Below are 18,393 nucleotides of genomic sequence, written 5' to 3'. Positions count from 1 at the left end.
AACTCCAGCCACCAACAAGCCATTCGGACTCCCTGGTCCAACACCAAATTTTGTTTGGACACCAAAATTGAGGTGTCAAACATCTTAAAAATTTTATAAAAGAAGGGTGCTTAAATAATATAAACATCCATTCCTGCACCGTCATAGATAAGTTTCATAAGAACATATCCCTAAAGAAGGTTTACTTTGAGGGTCGAGTTGTTTGCACTGTTTTGGTTAGTTGGATACTAATACTCTCATCATACAATATTATTGCATACTATGATTATATTTAAAATTTAAAAAATTATTTAAGTAAAAGTAACATTATTATGCTGCAGTAAAATATTATAAGAGGATCATGAGGGCTTTTATGTGGTTTTGAGTTGGTGAGGGTAAGAGAAACCTCCTTGTTATCTAAGATAGGATTAGAAGACCTAGTTTAAAGGGGTAGGTCTTGGGAATGCAATGTCCAAAAGAATCTCACTAGTTGGAAAATGGCTTTGGAGGTTTTCCCTTGACATATAGGGATTAGAAGTGCATTGTTTCCATTGGGATGGATGGGATACAAGAGGAAGTGAAATTACTTCTTGTGTCCTTGGGAATTCATTTCTCAGTCTAAATATATGCTTTATCCATTATGAGTGTATGAGTCAAATGAAGCAATTGATTATTTTACTCACCTTCAAATTTCGTTGGAGTCTTTAGTTCCCTATCATTTTAGATTGTCAAAGCATAAATCTCCAATAATTGACAAGAGTTTTCACCTTTTTTTAGATATTTCAATGAAAAAGAGGTTGATAACTTAACTCTTTAATTGAGCACATTGGATTCTTTTTCCTCCTCGAGCGAGGGACAACTCGACAATTCAAGTAGAGGATTCTTTTTGGGTTTTTATTTTTCCATTAAATTGTTTTTCTCTCAATTTATGAAATCCTCAAAAAAATTTATCCTTTCCCCTTGAATAACTTCATCTACGGAGCAAAAAGTTCCATTCAAAATTGATGCTTTTATGTGGACTTGGTTATTAATTGACTTAATATCAATGATTTGCATAGATAATGAGACATTATAAGACTATTAGTTTAGATATGTAACTTCTTATACTACGAGTCAAATGAAACAATTGACTATTTTATTCTCATAGGATTTATTAGGTGGTTAGTCTAAATATGTGCTTCATCCGGTATGAGATAAAGAGTCAAATGAAACAATTGACTATTTTGTTCCCACACTACTAGAAATGAATGCTATAATTTTTAATGGCAAAATAACTCTCACGAGGATAGAACAGTTTTTGAATAATTTCAGGGATTTATATTGTCAGATACGTAAAGGGACAATAAGGGAGCTTTGTTGTGATTTAATTAGGTTTTTTTTTAGGACGACCTCTTATCCTCCACACCTTGTAAATAAATCTCCTTCTTGATTTTTTTTATATTAAAAAAAAATTATAATAGTAAAACTTGGAAGTACTTTTTTTTTTTCAAAGGAAGGACACTTACCTTTCCTAAGGTTTGATAGAAATATAGAGACATTTTCTAAAGTTTAAAAAATATCACGAACTTTCCTTGAGATTTGTCAGAAAGGCACAAACCTCCCATAAAAAAAAACTCATCTTTTTACAAAACATAAGGACAAGTTTGTATTTTTTTGACCAATCTCGCGAGAGTTCCCTAAAAATTTTGAAAACTTTGGAAACGTCCCTTTAATTTTTGAAATCTCAAAGGAAGTCATTATCTTTTTACCAAATATGATGAGCGGATAGAATCTTTTGTCTTTTTTTGAAAATTTTAAGACATCAACTTAATTAGATATAATTTTCATCATACATATAGGTTTTAATGCTGATAATATAATTAGTTTATACGCATGTCAAAAGTACATCTTTTCAAAATAATTATAATTATAAGAATTTCAATATTAAATCAAATATTGACATTACATTTAAATTTTTTGTAAATGCAAATTAAATAAAAATATTTAATATTTCTATGTTACATTTATTTTATTTTTAAAAATAAAATTTTATAAATTGTCATTCATACAAATATTTTTGATATGGTGAACGAAACAGTGCCGTAATATTTTTCTCAACGTACGAAGTCCGTCCTTTTCAGATCACGTGCTTATCACAAGCTTTCAGGTTGTTACGCACGCGCAGCGAAGTTTCGAGCAGGCCCTTATATAGTCATTCTTAAATTCTCTTTTAGCAATCAACACTCCCACGCTTGCACGCCACAGCGATGATGCGTCACTTACCAAAATGCCCACGCATAGGGCCGCTATCTGCGGTTCGAAACACGAAAGAGCTATGGCAAATTGGGATAAATATAGTGGCAGTTTAGGCAACCAAAGAAAATATACAAAGGTCGTAATAGACGGGAGCCAATGATACTCTAACAAATCCGAGGGAGGGAGGAAAAGAAGACGAGCAGAGGACCTAACGAGAACCTGTAATTTGACTCCTCGGTGTGCGGTGGCCGGAACACTGGCAACCCGAACTCGCCGGAGCTACGGACGGTTTTGGCAGGTTTCTTCAACCGAATGTTCTTTCCCCACTTTATGCTAATTTTGCCCTAATTGTGCGAATTCAGATACTCAGGCGATCAGGATGTGTTTGTTGTTTCTCATTTCTAGGGCTCGGATGTGAACCGTAGGGAAAGCATTCACGTATTTGTGATTTTTGGGATTAATATGTGATTTTTTTATCCCTTTGTGTTGTTCGTTGATTTTGGTTTGTCTTTTTTTTTTTTTGTAGATTTTGGAACGCATTATGTGGCTTAAAGTGGCAGTATTTGTATGCTTATTCGCGTTTTCAGGCGGCAGAGGTAATCGATTGTGTTCTTATATTTGAATGCTTTTTATTTTCTGATTTTTAGGTATGCATCTTTGCAGCCGCGTTTATGCTATTTCTTTGAATTTAACGCAGCTAAAAAATTTCTAACACTTGGGATTCATTTAAATACAAAACAGCCCCATGAACTGATTTCTCTACGGCTGACTGTTGACCTAAGTGCGATGGCAATGTGTTTGTATATGACTATTAGAAATTATATATTGTGAAATGAAGGACTGCTTGTTCAGCATTTTCAAAGTGCTTTCTTATGTCAGGTAGCAAAATCAAATCGGTTTTAGATCTCAAATCAAGAAGTACTTGCTAGTATGCTAATTGAGATGCACGCAGGAGATGTGAATCTGCCGGAATTAGCCATTACTATGTCTATTTTGTTAGTTTATTACCTAGGGTTAGCATTTGTAGAAGAGTAGATAAAGGAAGGACAATAGAGATGGTTTGGACACTTGTAATGTAGACCAAATAATGCTATAATGTAAAGGGGTGATTTAGTTGTTTATTAGGAGCAGTAGTTGGAGGGGGATGAAGGAAGGGGTAGACCTAAAGGAACTTGGATTGAGTTAGTAAGGATTTGACAAAGCTTCAATTTTATAAGAATATGCCTCAGAATATACATTGCATTGTGTGGAATGGCAGAAGGAGATCATGTAATGGATCCTGCCTAGTGAAAATTAGGGCTTGGTTGTTGCTATTAATGTTGTATACTTGTATAAGAACACGTGGACATGGAAGTTAATTTATCAGGCAGGGGGACTAAAGAAGAGGGGCTTTTTATCACGTTGGCTGACCATGAAGGAAATGAAGTTAGGCTTGATGGGGTTAAATATCTAAGGCAAATAAATGTTGGAGGGAATTAGTGAATTTATAATGTTTGGTGAACTGTGATGGGAAGGGATTAAAGAGGGCTTTCTTGGATAATTTCTTTTATTTTATTTTTATTTTTATTATTTTTATTTTCCTTTTTTTCTTTGATTTTTTTTTCTTTTTGAGGATTTAGTATCCTTGCTTTGATCGTACATTCTCTTTCTTAATATTTCTTCTTTTATTATAAAAAAATCTTAGATAACATGTTGAGCTTATATTCGTGTATAGCAAAATATCAATGTAAGATGACTCTGTTTTGCTCATGTTGTCAACTTAAGACGTTTTTAATTAGAAAAGGACAAAAATATGAAAATTTTTTCCATTAGTTACATGCTCTGTGTGCTTGAGAGTGTGGATTTTTATATAGAACTCCCAATATACAACATGAGATAGACTGTTTTGAAGAAACGAACTATTTGCATGCGTGTCCCATGGCAGTATTCTGAAATTTTAAGCAATTTGCTCTGTGAACAGAACCATCTTGCATTAATTTATTTTAGAACACTCAACTTGAACATTGACCCACTCCAAGTGCCTGCAGTTCAAGTGAGGACAATGTCCTCTCCCAAAATAGTGGTTAATTGGATGACTTTTCTTCTATTGGTAAAAAAAAATTGTTTGTGCTCAGAGATTGCCTCTTTCCCATTGAGCCATGTCGCATTTAGAATTAAAGTGGGTGCTTTTTTTTTTTTTTTGGAATGGTGACTAAAAGAGGGAAGAGTTTTTCCTTTTCTAGTATATCCTAAGATTTATACTATTCTTAGTTTATTCTCTCATAACTTGCTGTAAAACAGACTCATATGCATGTTCAACCATGATTTGCATTGGGAATTCCTATAACACATTATATTTATTTATTTTTAAATAATTGCAGAACTGAAAGTCAAGCACTGGGGTCATCTCCCCAGTTACAATCACTCGCTTGCCACAATATTGGTGGAGTATGCTTCTGCTGTAAGTTTTGAAAGAAATGGCTCATCTCTCTCTCTATCTGTGTGGGTGTATGTGTCTATGTATGTATATGTATATATGCATGCATGTGTGTTGTATTAAAAAGAAGATATAACTTTTGAAATAATGAAATGTTAATCATGTCATTGTTTCATGGAATAAGTGGCATTAGTTGCATATTAGTTGTACTTGTGAGGATTTTGGTGCTGGAATTCCCTTTTAAAAGCAAACTTCTGCATTTGCAGGTGTACATGTCAGATTTAACCGAACTATTCAGTTGGACATGCCCAAGATGTGATGATATGACTGAGGTATTTAGTTTGATCTTAAGATTATGTTCTAGTTGTGAGTTGTGAGATTGGGCTTGTATTAATTCATACAATCATGTCATTTTTTTTTTATTAATGGGAATGACTCTTATTTGTATTTTATACTTAAACAGGGATTTGAGATGATTGAGCTGATTGTCGATGTCCAGCATTGCTTACAGGTGCATGGCATTGTACAGAATGAATAAAACATAGATATTTCCACGAATCTGCCCTGTATTATTTCTACTTTTTTTTGTTGCTTAAATTTCCATGACCATGAGCTACAAATATCTACTACAGGCATATGTGGGGTTGGCAATGGATCTTAATGCTATCATAATTGCATTTAGAGGCACTCAAGAACACAGGTTTGAATGATCTGATTGCTTTTTTTAATTTTGTCCTTTATCAATAGCTAGGTTTTTTTTTGGTGAATTGTAACAAAGTCATACAAGTTACACAATTCAAATTGTTACACACTCTCTCTCATGGTCTCATGTGGGTTCCTTCTGTGTCATACAAGTTACACAATTCAAATTGTTACACACTCTCTCTCATGGTCTCATGTGGGTTCCTTCTGTGTATGTTACTCATTGCTCTTTGTTGAGAATTTCTTATTCATGAGAATTTTTTACATCGAGTGGTTTAGGGTTTGCAAACAAAAAGGATGGGATAGATTAATAGATTTATGCAATGAATAGTTGTGCATATAAAATCAATGCAACCTGGGTTAGCTTCAAATTGTTGATCCCCACACCCAGAAACCTGAATGGTTAACAGTGATGATGGTTTTATCGTTTGATCACCTGATCCTATTTGTTGTTGATGTCAAAGTATTGTGTGAATGGCCGAATGGTTTGGCCTTGAGTTCTGTATATTATATATAGAATTTACAAGAATGCTATACATGGAAAGTAAATAAGTTCTAGCATTATTCTAGCCCTATGCATGTAAACTATAATCTGTCAAGCCCTATACATCATAGTAGTTAGAGGTGCGAGGCGAGCCAAGGCGCAAGAAGGCACACGCCTCACAAAGGTGAGGCGCACAACTATTAAAATGCTGTAAAATGCCTATTTGGGGTAATTGATAGCAAAATTGGAAATTTAAAATACCAAAACATTCAATAGCAAAATTGAAAATTTAATGAAATTGCCAAGGCCAAAAGCATAAACAATTCAACATAGTTCAACATCAAAATAAAAAGAGTACAATAAAAGATTTCAAAGTCCAAAATCTAAAAATCCTCCTCAATCATCAGTCATCATTCATCATCAACTAAGTCTGCCAAGATATCATCATCTTCCTCTTCATCATCAGAATTGTTTTCTCCAACATCTTTTTCCTCTTCTGCGTCCTTTGCACTATCTACTTGGATTTCATTCTCATCTACAAGTTCCAACATTGTGGTCCGGCCCCTAGCACTGGTTGCACTGCTAGATGAAGCTCTTCCTCTAGACGATGATGACATATTTGCACTTATTCTTGATCTCGTGTGATGCGGGGGGTTATCTAGTCCAACAGCTCTAGCAACGGAATCCCCAAGTCAAAATATCATCTTCAAACACAAGTTCATCATCCTCATCAAAATCGCCATCCATCCTACCAATCAACCACTCATTACTATCATCAATGTCCTTTAGGAGGATGGGATCAATGGTGTCACACTTTTCGTATCGACGCCTCAGAGTTCGATTATATTTCACAAACACCAAATCATTCAAGTGTTGCTGGGCTAGCCTATTTCTCCTTTTGCTATGAAGCTGCAAAAAGTTGAAAGTAATATGGTTAATGATGATTCTAAAAAACAATAGATTGGTAGTTCTTGTTCTTTAATAATTAATCCACGATATACTAATGACTTACATGTTGGAATATGCTCCAATTTCTTCCGCAGCCGGTAGCACTATACGTGAGGCTAAGAATTCTCATAGCAAACTTTTGCAAGTTTGGAGTTGATGATCCAAATGACATCCACCATTACGCTGTTATAAAATAAATTTTAAATGAAAAACTACTAGATAAATAGCAAAAATAATTTTAAAAAGAAAGTGGTAGTAAAAATTTCATTTTACGCGGTGCTTGTATCTTCCTTTGTCTCACCGCCAAAGGAATTCCAAAGACGCTACCAACGCTATTGTATTTTGGCAACTCCTGTGCTACTTCGTCTTGCATTTCAAGGGTTGGCATTAACCTTGCAATACATTTGTACAAACCCGTCATAATTTCTTCATCTTGCAAAAATGATGGGGTTTGAATAGGAAAAATCCGGGTTCAAGTAATGTGCAGTTGCATGCAACGGTTGATGGAGTGGCATCCCCACCTCGTATCAATAATTTCAAATGCCTCCTTGAATTTATCTTCTCTCTCACCGAAAGCCTTAGCTATGACTTCCTTAGCCCTATCCATTGCTTCATAAATGTATCCTATTGCAGGTTTCTTTTCCCCATCAACCAAACCGAGTACACGGAGAAGTGGGCCTATCAACTTAAGAGCATAGACGATGGTACTCCAAAAGGTAGGCATCAAAACAATACTAGCTGCTCTTTTGCCAGCTGCCTCCTTTGTCCATTTAGTAGTATTCCAATCTTTAGAAGTAAACATTTTCCTCAAGTCGTTCTTTTGAAGGTGGATTGAACGAAGGGTGATGAAGGCAATTGCCAATCTTGTAACTGTAGGCCTTCGTAATTCCTTTCCTCCAGTTAACTGTCTCATCAAGTTCACCACACCAACACGGTTATAAATATAACCATTCAAAAACATTGCCCTTTTCAAAGTTGCATGAATTGAAGGCATCTTCCCAATATCCTCAAAAATTAAATCGAGGCAATGGGCAGCACATGGTGTCCAATATAAATGTGGCCTTTTTGCTTCCAACAATCTCCCTGTTCAAAAATCAAGGAGTGAAACCATTAAAATATTAAAATAAATAATATATACACTATAAAATGTGGTTCTACAAATAAGTTCTTACCTACTGCAACATAGTTTGAAGCATTGTCAGTTATTACTTGAATCACATTTGATACTCCAATTTCCTTTACCATCTTATCAAGTAATTTGTACATTCTATCTGCATTCTTGACAAGATTAGGAGCATCAATAGACTTGATGAACACTGATCCCATTGGAGAGTTCACTAAGAAGTTTATTATGTCCTTATTAGCAACCGAATCTCTCAAACCATCAGACATAATTGAGCAGCCATATTTTGCCCATTCCTCCTTATGGACCTTCAACAACTCTTTCATTCGACTAACTTCCTGCTTTAGGAAAGGAACTCTTACTTCATGATAGTTAAGTAGCTTTATTCCAGGACCATATTGTCCAATCGATTCAAGTACCACTGCAAAGTTGCTCAAACGTACAAAATTAGATGGTATTTCGGCATCATACATCCACCTAGCAAAATCTCCCATTGCCTTTTTTCTTAATTCTTTCTTGCACGCCTCATTTATTGATGTTTGCTTCATCTTTCCTAGCTTGAACCGCTTTCTTTGGATCAGGAGTAAAAAACAAGTCCATGGGTCCCTTATGTTTTGGTTTCTTCAAGTTGGATTGGTTTGAACTTTGACTTCGACTTCTACTTCCATTAGTAAGCACTCTCTTGCCACGGGTGTCAATTTCTTGAACTTCATCCTCTTCATCCTCACCATAATGATCTATATCATCAAAGTCAGGCAATAACTCATTTTCCTCCTTTTCCATATCTTTCTTCAACATATACTCCTTAATCTCCTCACGTACATGAGCTGGACACTTAGAGCATTCTTTTACATTTCGAAATCCTCCGACACTATGTTGTTTTGCCCGAAATATTCCTCTCCTTGTGACTTTGCCACAAAAATTGCAAGTCAAATTATTTCTATTTTTTTGATCATCCAAATGTGTATACTTCCATGCAGGATCTTTCTTTGCAGAGGCCGAGTTTCCACTTCCAGAATCCATTTAAGATTTTTGACTTGGTATCTTAACTGAAAAAACAATGTATCATATATTTCAGGCAAATTAGGCAATAACTCATTTTGTAGTTGTAGCTAATAGCCTAATACAGGCAATAACCCATTTAAGATTTAAGACTTGTATGATGCATTTCCAAACAAATTAAAAAACAGTAGCTAAATTCAGTAAAAATAATAATATGTATTAGTTATAATTTATAAACTTACATTAAAATAAATATTTAATTAGTAATTAAATATTTAATTAGTAATTACCTATCTAGTACATTCTTTGGGGTCTAAATTCAAAGCTAAAATAATATGCGATTCTATTATAGAGAAATTTGAATGAAGGTTGCAGGTCTTTCAAAGTCTCAGGAAAGAAAAAAACCAACATATTGTGCCTGGAACCAATTTTTTGTGAGTGTGGAGATTGCTGTGTGCTGTGGTGGTCATCTGGCGATGATTGTTCTGGATGGCGGTAGATCAGGGGGTGCTGAGTTTTGGTGGTGGCTGTGTGTCAAAAACAATTCTGGCAAAATGGGAAACTAAAGATGTTGGTGGTTGGAAATTTTTTAGGTGGTGCGTGGGAGCTCTCCAGTTGTGAGATGGTGATGAAGTTTCAGGAAGGGACATTTTTGTCGGTGTCTGTCTTTGATGTTGGTGGTGGTGCTTCAAGAAAAAATGTTGGAAAAGTGATGTTTGAAAGTGAGTGGCACGACTGTTAATTCTGGGACTATCACAGATGATGAACAGTGTTTTGAATTTTCCTTGATTTCTTTGCTAAATTGTTGGAATTATCTACTTTGAAGCAATGTTGGCTACAATGGAAGTGACTACAGATGCAGTTATGGCTTTATGGGACAACAATGGTGTTAGATGGTTGATGGAAGAGCAACAACAAGAATTAGGCTGGATTGTAAGAGAAACTCTTCTGCTTTAGTTTCATGTGATAGATCCCTTGTAGACTAATTTCACTTAATGAAATTACTATCTAACCCTTATTTCATTCTATGCCCAACTACAATGAATATGGTTCTTTAAATGGGATTAGAAACTCTTTTCTAACTCTTTTCTAGTTCTCCTTTTGACTTAGCCAAGGATTTCTTTGATTCATATCTCAATCAGTGATATACAGCATTCCTTCTCCTTTTTGAGAGTTATAAATCCCATATTGTGCTCTCATTTTCCTCCGTACTTAAACCAATAAATCCAATCCACCATGATAAAAGTTTTGAAGGTCCAATAAAGGACACTATTCGGACTAGGCACTCTTCACACAATTGTAGCTGAGAATACTTGATTGACAGGCATATCTTTGACATGGTCATGCTTGCTGTGCTTGTTCTCTAACAAGCACCTTTATATGCTTTTCTTAGTGTCTCTATGCAAGTGATTCGAGCCTACTGACTCCTATACAATATTCATTATGCAAGCATGTCTTTCCATATTGTCAGTGGCCAATTGACAATCTTAGGACTAGGAGCATTTAAGAATTAAGTGCTGGGAAGTAGAGGCCTTATGTTCTCAACTTCTTTAAGCATTTATCTTTTCAACTTAGATTATATGGACTAATTCTGGTAATAGAGATAATATTTGTGTGCCTTGAATAAGTAATTTGCCTTTACTAATTATTTTATATAATATGGAAAAAATAAAAAAAATGTCCTAGTTAATTGATTGGCCTTTAGGGTATAGGACTTTAGAGTATAGGACAAACACTTCCGCTTTGCTGTAGGTTCAGTTGCTAGGAAACATAGTTACCCTGAAAGCAGTGCATTTTAGGTTGTGGTCTGGGTATGGAATGAGGTATGCTACTTAAGAGGTACGCAGTTCTTGGACGGGTAGGCTTAGTTGGCACGCCATTTGGGGGGTTGAATAGTCGCCATGCTATGTCGAATTGTGATAAGTTTCGAACTGTTTACTCAGAATGAAATTTAGACTATGGAAAAACATCCCCGTTTCCTTGATTAAATTATATTAATTATAAGTAAACAACAATTAATTATTAAATTAATTTTTTTAAATGTAAATGAATATGTTAATAATCTGCACATAAAAGGGGGGATGTTTAAACTTCTAACCCACTCATTCTTTTTGCACAAAAAATGGGGGTTTGGGAGTAAACATCTTGGGTCAAACAAATCTCTCTCTCTCTCTGTTCGAATCCATCCACCATTGCAGAATCTCACCCAGCAGAAACCCTTTTGGAGTCTCCACCCACCATTGTGGAGCAGAAAACCTCATGGAGTTGCACCCAGCAGCAGGAAGCGCGCAGAGTCTCACAGGAAACCTTGGCTAGAGTCTCACCCTGCAGTATGCAACCCTCTTCTCTCCACGTCCCAGATTCGAAGTCCTCTTCTCTCACCATCGTTGCAAGCTTCACAGCCCTCATCTCTTTGCGATTGCATGCTTTTAGAGTTCTTCTCTCACAAATCTGGGTTGCTACTTTTGGCGATCTGGATCTTGATTCCTGATGCCATTGACCCTCAAATTGGTATGTGCGATCTGGATTGCAGATGATTTTTTTTTTCCTTTGGGTGGGTGGGTGGGTGGGAGGAGCATCGTGGGTACCTATGGATTGAGAACATCCAAAGAAGATTTTTGTGTAGCAGTTTTGAAGAGTACATCTTGTCAGATGGAATTAAGTCAAATTTCCTTTTGATAAAGGGGGATTGGCTGTTATTTATTCGGAGATTGTGGAAAAAATTCTACTAGGAAAATGGCTATAGAGATTTCTCCAAGAAAAAGAAAGCTTATGGAAGAAAGTGGTGGTCACACGTGTGAGGGGAAAATCATAATAAAAACAGGGGACTGTATCATGTATTTTTTTTTTGTACTGAAAAGCACGTTGTAAGCTGTTTCCAAAATCTTCCTGGAAATGAAAACAGTGGAATTATGTTTGGTTAAGATTGGTTCAAGAATGATAATAGTAATAGTCCTTATGGGTTGGCTCAAGTGGACATGGGCAGGCAAATCTCCTGGTAATAGAAGGTCTTGGTTCAATTCTGCATAAGAGCCAATTCTCTACTAACATGGGCATGCTTGGGAATTGGAAGCTAGCCTCTGCCTCTGGCTTGGTGCCACCTGGTGGGGTCTGAAGGGCTCATCTGGAGTCTGGAAAAAAAAAGTAGTATTACTATTATTATTAAAAATTGGGTTATATCTCAATCCCTGTGTTCTCATTTTATGTGAAAAGCTGTACCCAAAAACATGGGAAACACCTTAATTGTTTCTTGAAAAACTTTATTTTTTAAAAGTGTTTTCAGATACGAAATGATTTGTTATAAACACTTAACCAAACGTGAATTATTTGTATTTTTTGTATCCAGAATCCGAAAGCTTAATCAACAGGACCTTCAATTCTCAGATTTGTTCATAGTTGCCATTCATAAAAACAACTTGGTTGGTAAGTGTGCTGGGATTTTTTTTTGATAGAAAAAGGAGAAATATTGTGAAGGAGAGGGAGTTTACATAAAGGAACTTACAAAATCATCCTAAGAAAGAAAAAGAACAAAAAAGAAAAAATTATAATAATAGTAAAACAGCCTTCCAATCACTTAAAGTGGAACTTGATTTTCAGGAGAAATTTCACGAATCATGAAGTAAATCAATTCGCAGACCTGCTGAGCCTTGTTCAGGCAAGTGGGGTAAAGGCAGGGGCCCGGGGGGGGGGGTGTGGGGTGGTGGAGAGAGACAGAGTAGTTTAAACTTACATGAAAAAAAGGTTTTTTCACAGTAAAGCCCCTAACCTTTGCTCCATAGAATCAATAGGGTTGGAAGAAATAATGATTCCCGTCCAAAGCCATTTGGAATCTAAAGCCCAATCCAAGGGGAGACAGTCTCAGACAGAATTCTCACTGGGAATAACTTGAAGAAGAGGGGCTGTGTGTGATAATAGATGTTTTCTATGCAAAGGTGAAGAAACTACCTACCTACCATTCACTTTTTATTGCACTGCAGATGAGCAAAAAATCTTTGGTGCCTGATTCATGTTATCTTAGGCATCAGTTGGGTAGTTGCCAAAGATGTTAACAAAGAATTAAAAGCTTTGAGAGACTTGGTTTGCAGAAAAATGACTAACGATATTTGGGATGTCGTTCCCCTTTCTGTTTTCCGGTTAATTTGGAAGGAAAGATATTTAAGGGCTTTCGATGAGGCTGTCTGGGACAGAATTCTCACCAGAGTAACTTGAAGAAGGGGGGACTGTATGTGGTCTGAGCAAAGAGGAGGAAGAAACTTCTAATCACATTTTATTGCCTTGAAAATGAGTGACAAATATTTGGTGGCTGATTTATGTATGTTAGGAATCAGTTGGGTTGTTGCTGAAGATGTTGACAAAAGAACTGAAAGCTTAGAGAGACTCAGTTTGCGGAAAATTGGCTTAGGATACTTGGGATGCCATATCTGATATCACTCATTTTTTTAGGTTGATTTGAAAGGAAAGAAATCTGAGAGCTTATGATGGAAAAGAAAATTCTTTTTAGTACAGTAAGTCTTTTTGGATTGCTACCATGCAATTTTTCTCAAAGGTGACTTTCCAAGGTTTTGATTCTTTTGTAGATTTTGTGGAGAACTTGTCAGTTTCACTGTAATTTATACTCCTGCTATCATTGGAGACTCCCTCGTGGAGTCTTGTTTCTTTTTACTAACAGTCCTTCATTTATTAAGAAAAATAAAATGATATGATTATTGATTCCTTCATATTCTCATGAGAATTCATGACCATCTGGAAAAGAAGGAGCTATGTATTAGGCCTTAAATTTGATCTATGTGTAGTGGAGCTTCCTCTACAGGGCCATGTTGGGCCAGTTGTACATCAATGGATGTTAAGAGTCGAAGACTTGTGTGAGAGGGCCATGTCAGTGAGAATTTGGGTGTTGCAAGTTATAATTAATATCATTATTGAGTTGCAGAGCTTTTATCAGGATTGATTCTTGTAGACTATGAGGAAAGAGGAAGGCGGTGGCGGAAACTGGTCTAATGCCTCTGTGAAGGAAGGACTAGATTGGACTGCAAAGCCCTGTGTAGTCTTTGGTTAGCCGGGTGTCTGCTCCCATTAGAAGCAAAATTGAAAAATGAATGAAAAATATTTTGATTCCAACATACCTTAACTACATGAGTGTTTTGCCTTAGAAGAAGAATACGAGGATGCATGGGAATTGGTGGTCAATCATCAATCCAGATGATAAGAGCAGTGAATGCAAATGTTGGCTTTTTCTTGAGGGGATAAGAAGGACACGATGAAGCATACAACGTGAACTTCTTGTGGTAGACAAGGGCACCCTAGTGCATGGAGCGCTCTTACCATGCAGGTTCTGGGGAGGGTGGTCCAATGCTGCAGCCTTGGTATGCACAGAGGAGGCTGTTTCACAGCTCAAACTTATCATTCTTAGGTCCTCATCAATGAGCCAAGGCTCACTCTTAATAAATTATATGGAAACTGGTTCAAATTATGGAGGATTTCTGTGAGAAATCCTTTGTGACAAGTCTTTTTATTCTAATTACCATATATTCCTGGCCAATAGCATACCAGTTATCTGAGCTTTACTTATTTCTCATATATTAGTCTGAGTTATGCCTATACCCTACTTGTCTGTTGGTACAAATTCCAGTTATGGTACTTTCTGGTCAATGATTATTCTTTTTGATTACCTTGGTTCGCACATCTTTTGCACATTCCTCTGATCATGGTGGTAATTTTTCATGACTAAATGTTATATCTTAGTTCATAAATTTTCTGATAAGTTTCTTTAATGAACAGCATACAGAATTGGATTGAAGATCTCTACTGGAAACAGCTTGATTTAAATTACCCTGGCATGCCTGATTCAATGGTGCGCTACTGCATACTGCAGAGAAGTTTTCTACGTAAATGAATAGTATTTAGGCCAAAATAAATGTTATTGCATGCATTTGATTGAATTTTGCTTGTTTTAGGTGCATCATGGATTTTACTCTGCTTATCACAACACAACCATACGTCCTGGCGTTTTAAATGCTGTTAAAAGAGCAAAGCAATTATATGGTGAACTTAACATCATGGTGACAGGACATTCAATGGGAGGGGCTATGGCATCCTTTTGTGGACTTGATCTCGCGGTGAATAATTCAGCTTTGCTTGATACAGTTTAAATATATTTATTTTGCATGTGTTGTTGAGTTAAAATACTAACTTCCAATACTTACAAGCAGGTGGCATGTGCTTGTGTTTGGTATGAGCATAAAGATTATAATTATGGTTACTTATGTTAATGCGGGATTAATTATTATGATTACTTATATTAATGAGGATCTGTGTAACTGCTCAATGTTTTAGTTTACTATTTTTCAGTTGTGTTAGATTTTGGTTCAGCTTGAGGAATTGAAATTTTTTTGACGGACATGCTGGCCCAAGCATTTTCACTGTGGGCTTTATACATAATAGATGCGTGACTGGACATCATCAGTTTCAGAAGACCCATAGCAACCAATATATTGCACACTTCCCTTTTCTTATTGTCAAGCTATCATCTCCTTGAGGATTTTGTTTGTATGTAGTCTTTTGGATTCTTTTCAGCAGCAATCAAACCAACATTTTGGGTTCATTTAGTTGTGGGAACATCTTCCAGTTTCCAGGTTCAATTTTTTAAGAATTACAAGAATGCCTTATTTTCCAGTTTTCTAATATTTGTATTTGAAACTTGACCCGTTCTTCCGAGTTCTTCGTAGAAATGTTGGAAAACTTGAAAAAAGTGGCATTTTTTTTTTATTAATTTGAAAAACTCAAAATGAAAATAATAACTGATTTCTACAAGTAAACAGGCCCTTTGTGTTCATATTTAAAAGTTTGACATAGGTAGTGAAGTTTGGAATATAGGACAGTTTCTTTGGGTTTTAGCTTCAGAGTTGTTTTGAGGGTTTCTTCGTCTTTGTTAATGAATTTCTTATAGGGCATTGTCCCTTTTCTTTATTAATAAATTTCTCACTATTCAAATCTGTTGCATCTTTCTACACTTCTGTTTTTGAAGTCATATTTGAATTTTAAATATTTTTGAGACGCATAGTTGAGCAAATTTTTTGAGATTCACTTCTTGATCCATGTGAGTGCTCCAGAAGTTCATTCTCTAATGCTTGCTGCCAATAGGATGGCTCAAGTGTCTTTCTTTGGATGTTTGTTCAGTTTTATTTAGGGAGGAGCTGTTTTTCTCGGTGTCTGTACTAAAGGAATATTTGCTTGCTCAGGTTAATCATAAAGCTCAGAATGTTCAGGTTATGACATTTGGACAACCTCGTATTGGAAATGCTGCTTTTGCTTCTTACTATAGCCAAGTCGTGCCAAATACAATTCGAGTCACAAATGAACATGATATTGTGCCTCACCTGCCTCCATATTATGCTTATTTTCCACAGAAGACATACCATCACTTCCCAAGGGAGGTAATAATTTGTTTATGAGAATATGACTGTCCTTGCAAGAACTGTCTCTGAAAATAAATTATGGATTGATTAGTCTGGAAATGCTTCATCTGATAAAAATTTTATTAATGTGGAGTAATGTCTGAAAAATTGTTCCACATATTCATGTTTGCTAATGTTGAGTAATATCCAAATCCTATATTATTCACTATTATTATCAATTATTATGCCAAAGAGATGAAACTGGTTAGGATATCACCATCTGCATCGATGGTATTATATTCTCTATAGTTGGGGAATGAAGAAACTAGAGATAGCATAGACTCGCATAAACTTTGTTGGAAGCTTAAGAAATCATTTAGCTTAGTGGTATTATGTTAGCGTTTGAGTGTTCCTTATTCTTTTAGCTTCTTCACTTAAGAACCACTCGTTAAATCCCAGGTGTGGCTTTATAACATTGGATTGGGAAGTCTAGTTTATGAAGTTGAAAAAGTCTGTGATAGTTCTGGTGAAGATCCAACTTGTAGCAGGTATGATTTCTTTCTGTTTCAGTAATAGACATGATTTTAGATATTCCTTACTCTACACCCTGGTCATTAGTATTCAATAGTGGAAATATATCAAATTATAATTTGCACATAACATTGTTTCAAATTGAACATTTTTGGAAGTTTAATGAAACACATACCTGCATCTGTTTAGTATATTGAAGTTTTTTGGAAGTTTAATGAAACACATTCCTGCATCTGTTTTGTTTAAGTATAAAATTAACTCTATTATAAATAAAAAGGTATAAAAGTAACACATTTTCTGTTTGATGGCTGAAAAAATCTTTACCTTGTGTTTGGGAGCCTGGATTTTGGATATTGGATTTGGATTTGAGTGAATTTGGACAAAACTCAATATAATTTTGTATTACAATTTGTCCAAATCCAAGTTCAAGGCCTCTCCCAAACATGGGGTTAGTTAAATTATGTGTGCATAGCTGCTGCAGTCTCATATACTTGAAAACTTTTGCAGGTCAGTGGCTGGGAACAGCATCTCAGACCATTTAGTGTACTATGGTGTTGAATTAGAGGCCGAGACATGGGGTTCATGCAGAATTGTGATGGATCCTGTCATGGCAAAATATAGCAGAGCAGATCTTAGTGGCAATTTTGTTTTATCCAAGGATCCTGCGGCTTTTATTCTAGGAGTGCATGCAGAGTCCGATGGTGGGACAAACTTTGTTTAGGATTTCTCGACTGCGGTACCTCTTGCAAGATCCATGTAGGATAATTGGGAAATTTCTATACCCCAAATTGGCCTATGTATTCTTTTGTATATAACCCTTGCTTTAGGGGTTGCCCATAAATGTGGGCTGCTGTCTATAATAGTTGCTGAAATGTGTATAGTAAATATGAAAATTAATGATGTGATTGCCAGATAACTGTTCTCACAACGCACGGGAGTCTCAATTTTCTTTCTTTCTTGCGTTCTAACTATTTCATATGGCTATTTTCTTTCCTTTTAAAAAAAAAAAAAAAATGTTTTATAGGCCTTTTTCTGAGGGGTGGTCATGCTTCTAGAAGGTTGTGTTTTCCATTTTCATCAACTTTAGGGGAATGATGTTTGGAAAAAGTTTGATGGGGGAAAGGAAAATAGATAGGAAATTTATTTTCTATTATATTTTCTCTCAATGCTAAATGATACAAAAATGAAAATTTATTCTAATATGATTAAAATTTAAGAAAAATCAAATGCCCTATTTATTGATTTGGTATATTTTTAGTTTTTTGTACTTTTTTTGATGAACAAATATGAAAAGTTGATTTTTTTCATATTTTCGTCTCCATTCCCTCGCATTTTCCAAGTTCCAATTGGGGCTTAGTTTGTCCTACTTTTTTCCTAGTTTCACTAACCACTAACCATGTATTTGAGACATGAGATTCGAATCTTAAATTTAGTTTTGTGTAAATTTGAATGAAATGATGCAACATTTTTTTCTCCTTTTAAATTCCCATAAATATAAAGTCAAGGCTTCAGGAATTCATTTGTCTGACAAAATAATTACAGTAGGTTATTAGCTAATGAAGTTGCTGCATTGGAAGGT

The 18,393-nt window shown here is 35.6% G+C and overlaps 1 protein-coding gene across 2 annotated transcripts; it reads left to right on the top strand.

Annotated features, from left to right (window-relative positions):
• The first annotated feature begins 2,193 nt into the window (after positions 1–2,193).
• On the top strand, positions 2,194–17,742 carry LOC131152328 (lipase-like). Of its 2 annotated transcripts, none has more exons than XM_058104153.1 (11): positions 2,194–2,512; positions 2,741–2,810; positions 4,575–4,654; positions 4,897–4,962; positions 5,094–5,141; positions 5,263–5,330; positions 14,668–14,740; positions 14,844–15,005; positions 16,128–16,322; positions 16,743–16,831; positions 17,322–17,742. In XM_058104153.1, the coding sequence occupies exons 2-11, from the start codon at positions 2,756–2,758 to the stop codon at positions 17,533–17,535; spliced, it is 1,050 nt and encodes a 349-aa protein (XP_057960136.1). In that variant the 5' UTR covers positions 2,194–2,512; positions 2,741–2,755; the 3' UTR covers positions 17,536–17,742. The 2 variants fall into 2 exon arrangements, with proteins under 2 accessions (XP_057960136.1, XP_057960137.1); XM_058104154.1 differs by having other exon boundaries at positions 2,271–2,508.
• Positions 17,743–18,393: the final 651 nt, after the last annotated feature.

Source organism: Malania oleifera, chromosome 3, assembly GCF_029873635.1.
Source record: "Malania oleifera isolate guangnan ecotype guangnan chromosome 3, ASM2987363v1, whole genome shotgun sequence".
Lineage (NCBI taxonomy): Eukaryota > Viridiplantae > Streptophyta > Magnoliopsida > Santalales > Ximeniaceae > Malania > Malania oleifera.
The sequence above is the reverse complement of the archived record's forward strand: the minus strand, read 5'-3'. Positions and strand labels throughout refer to the sequence as shown.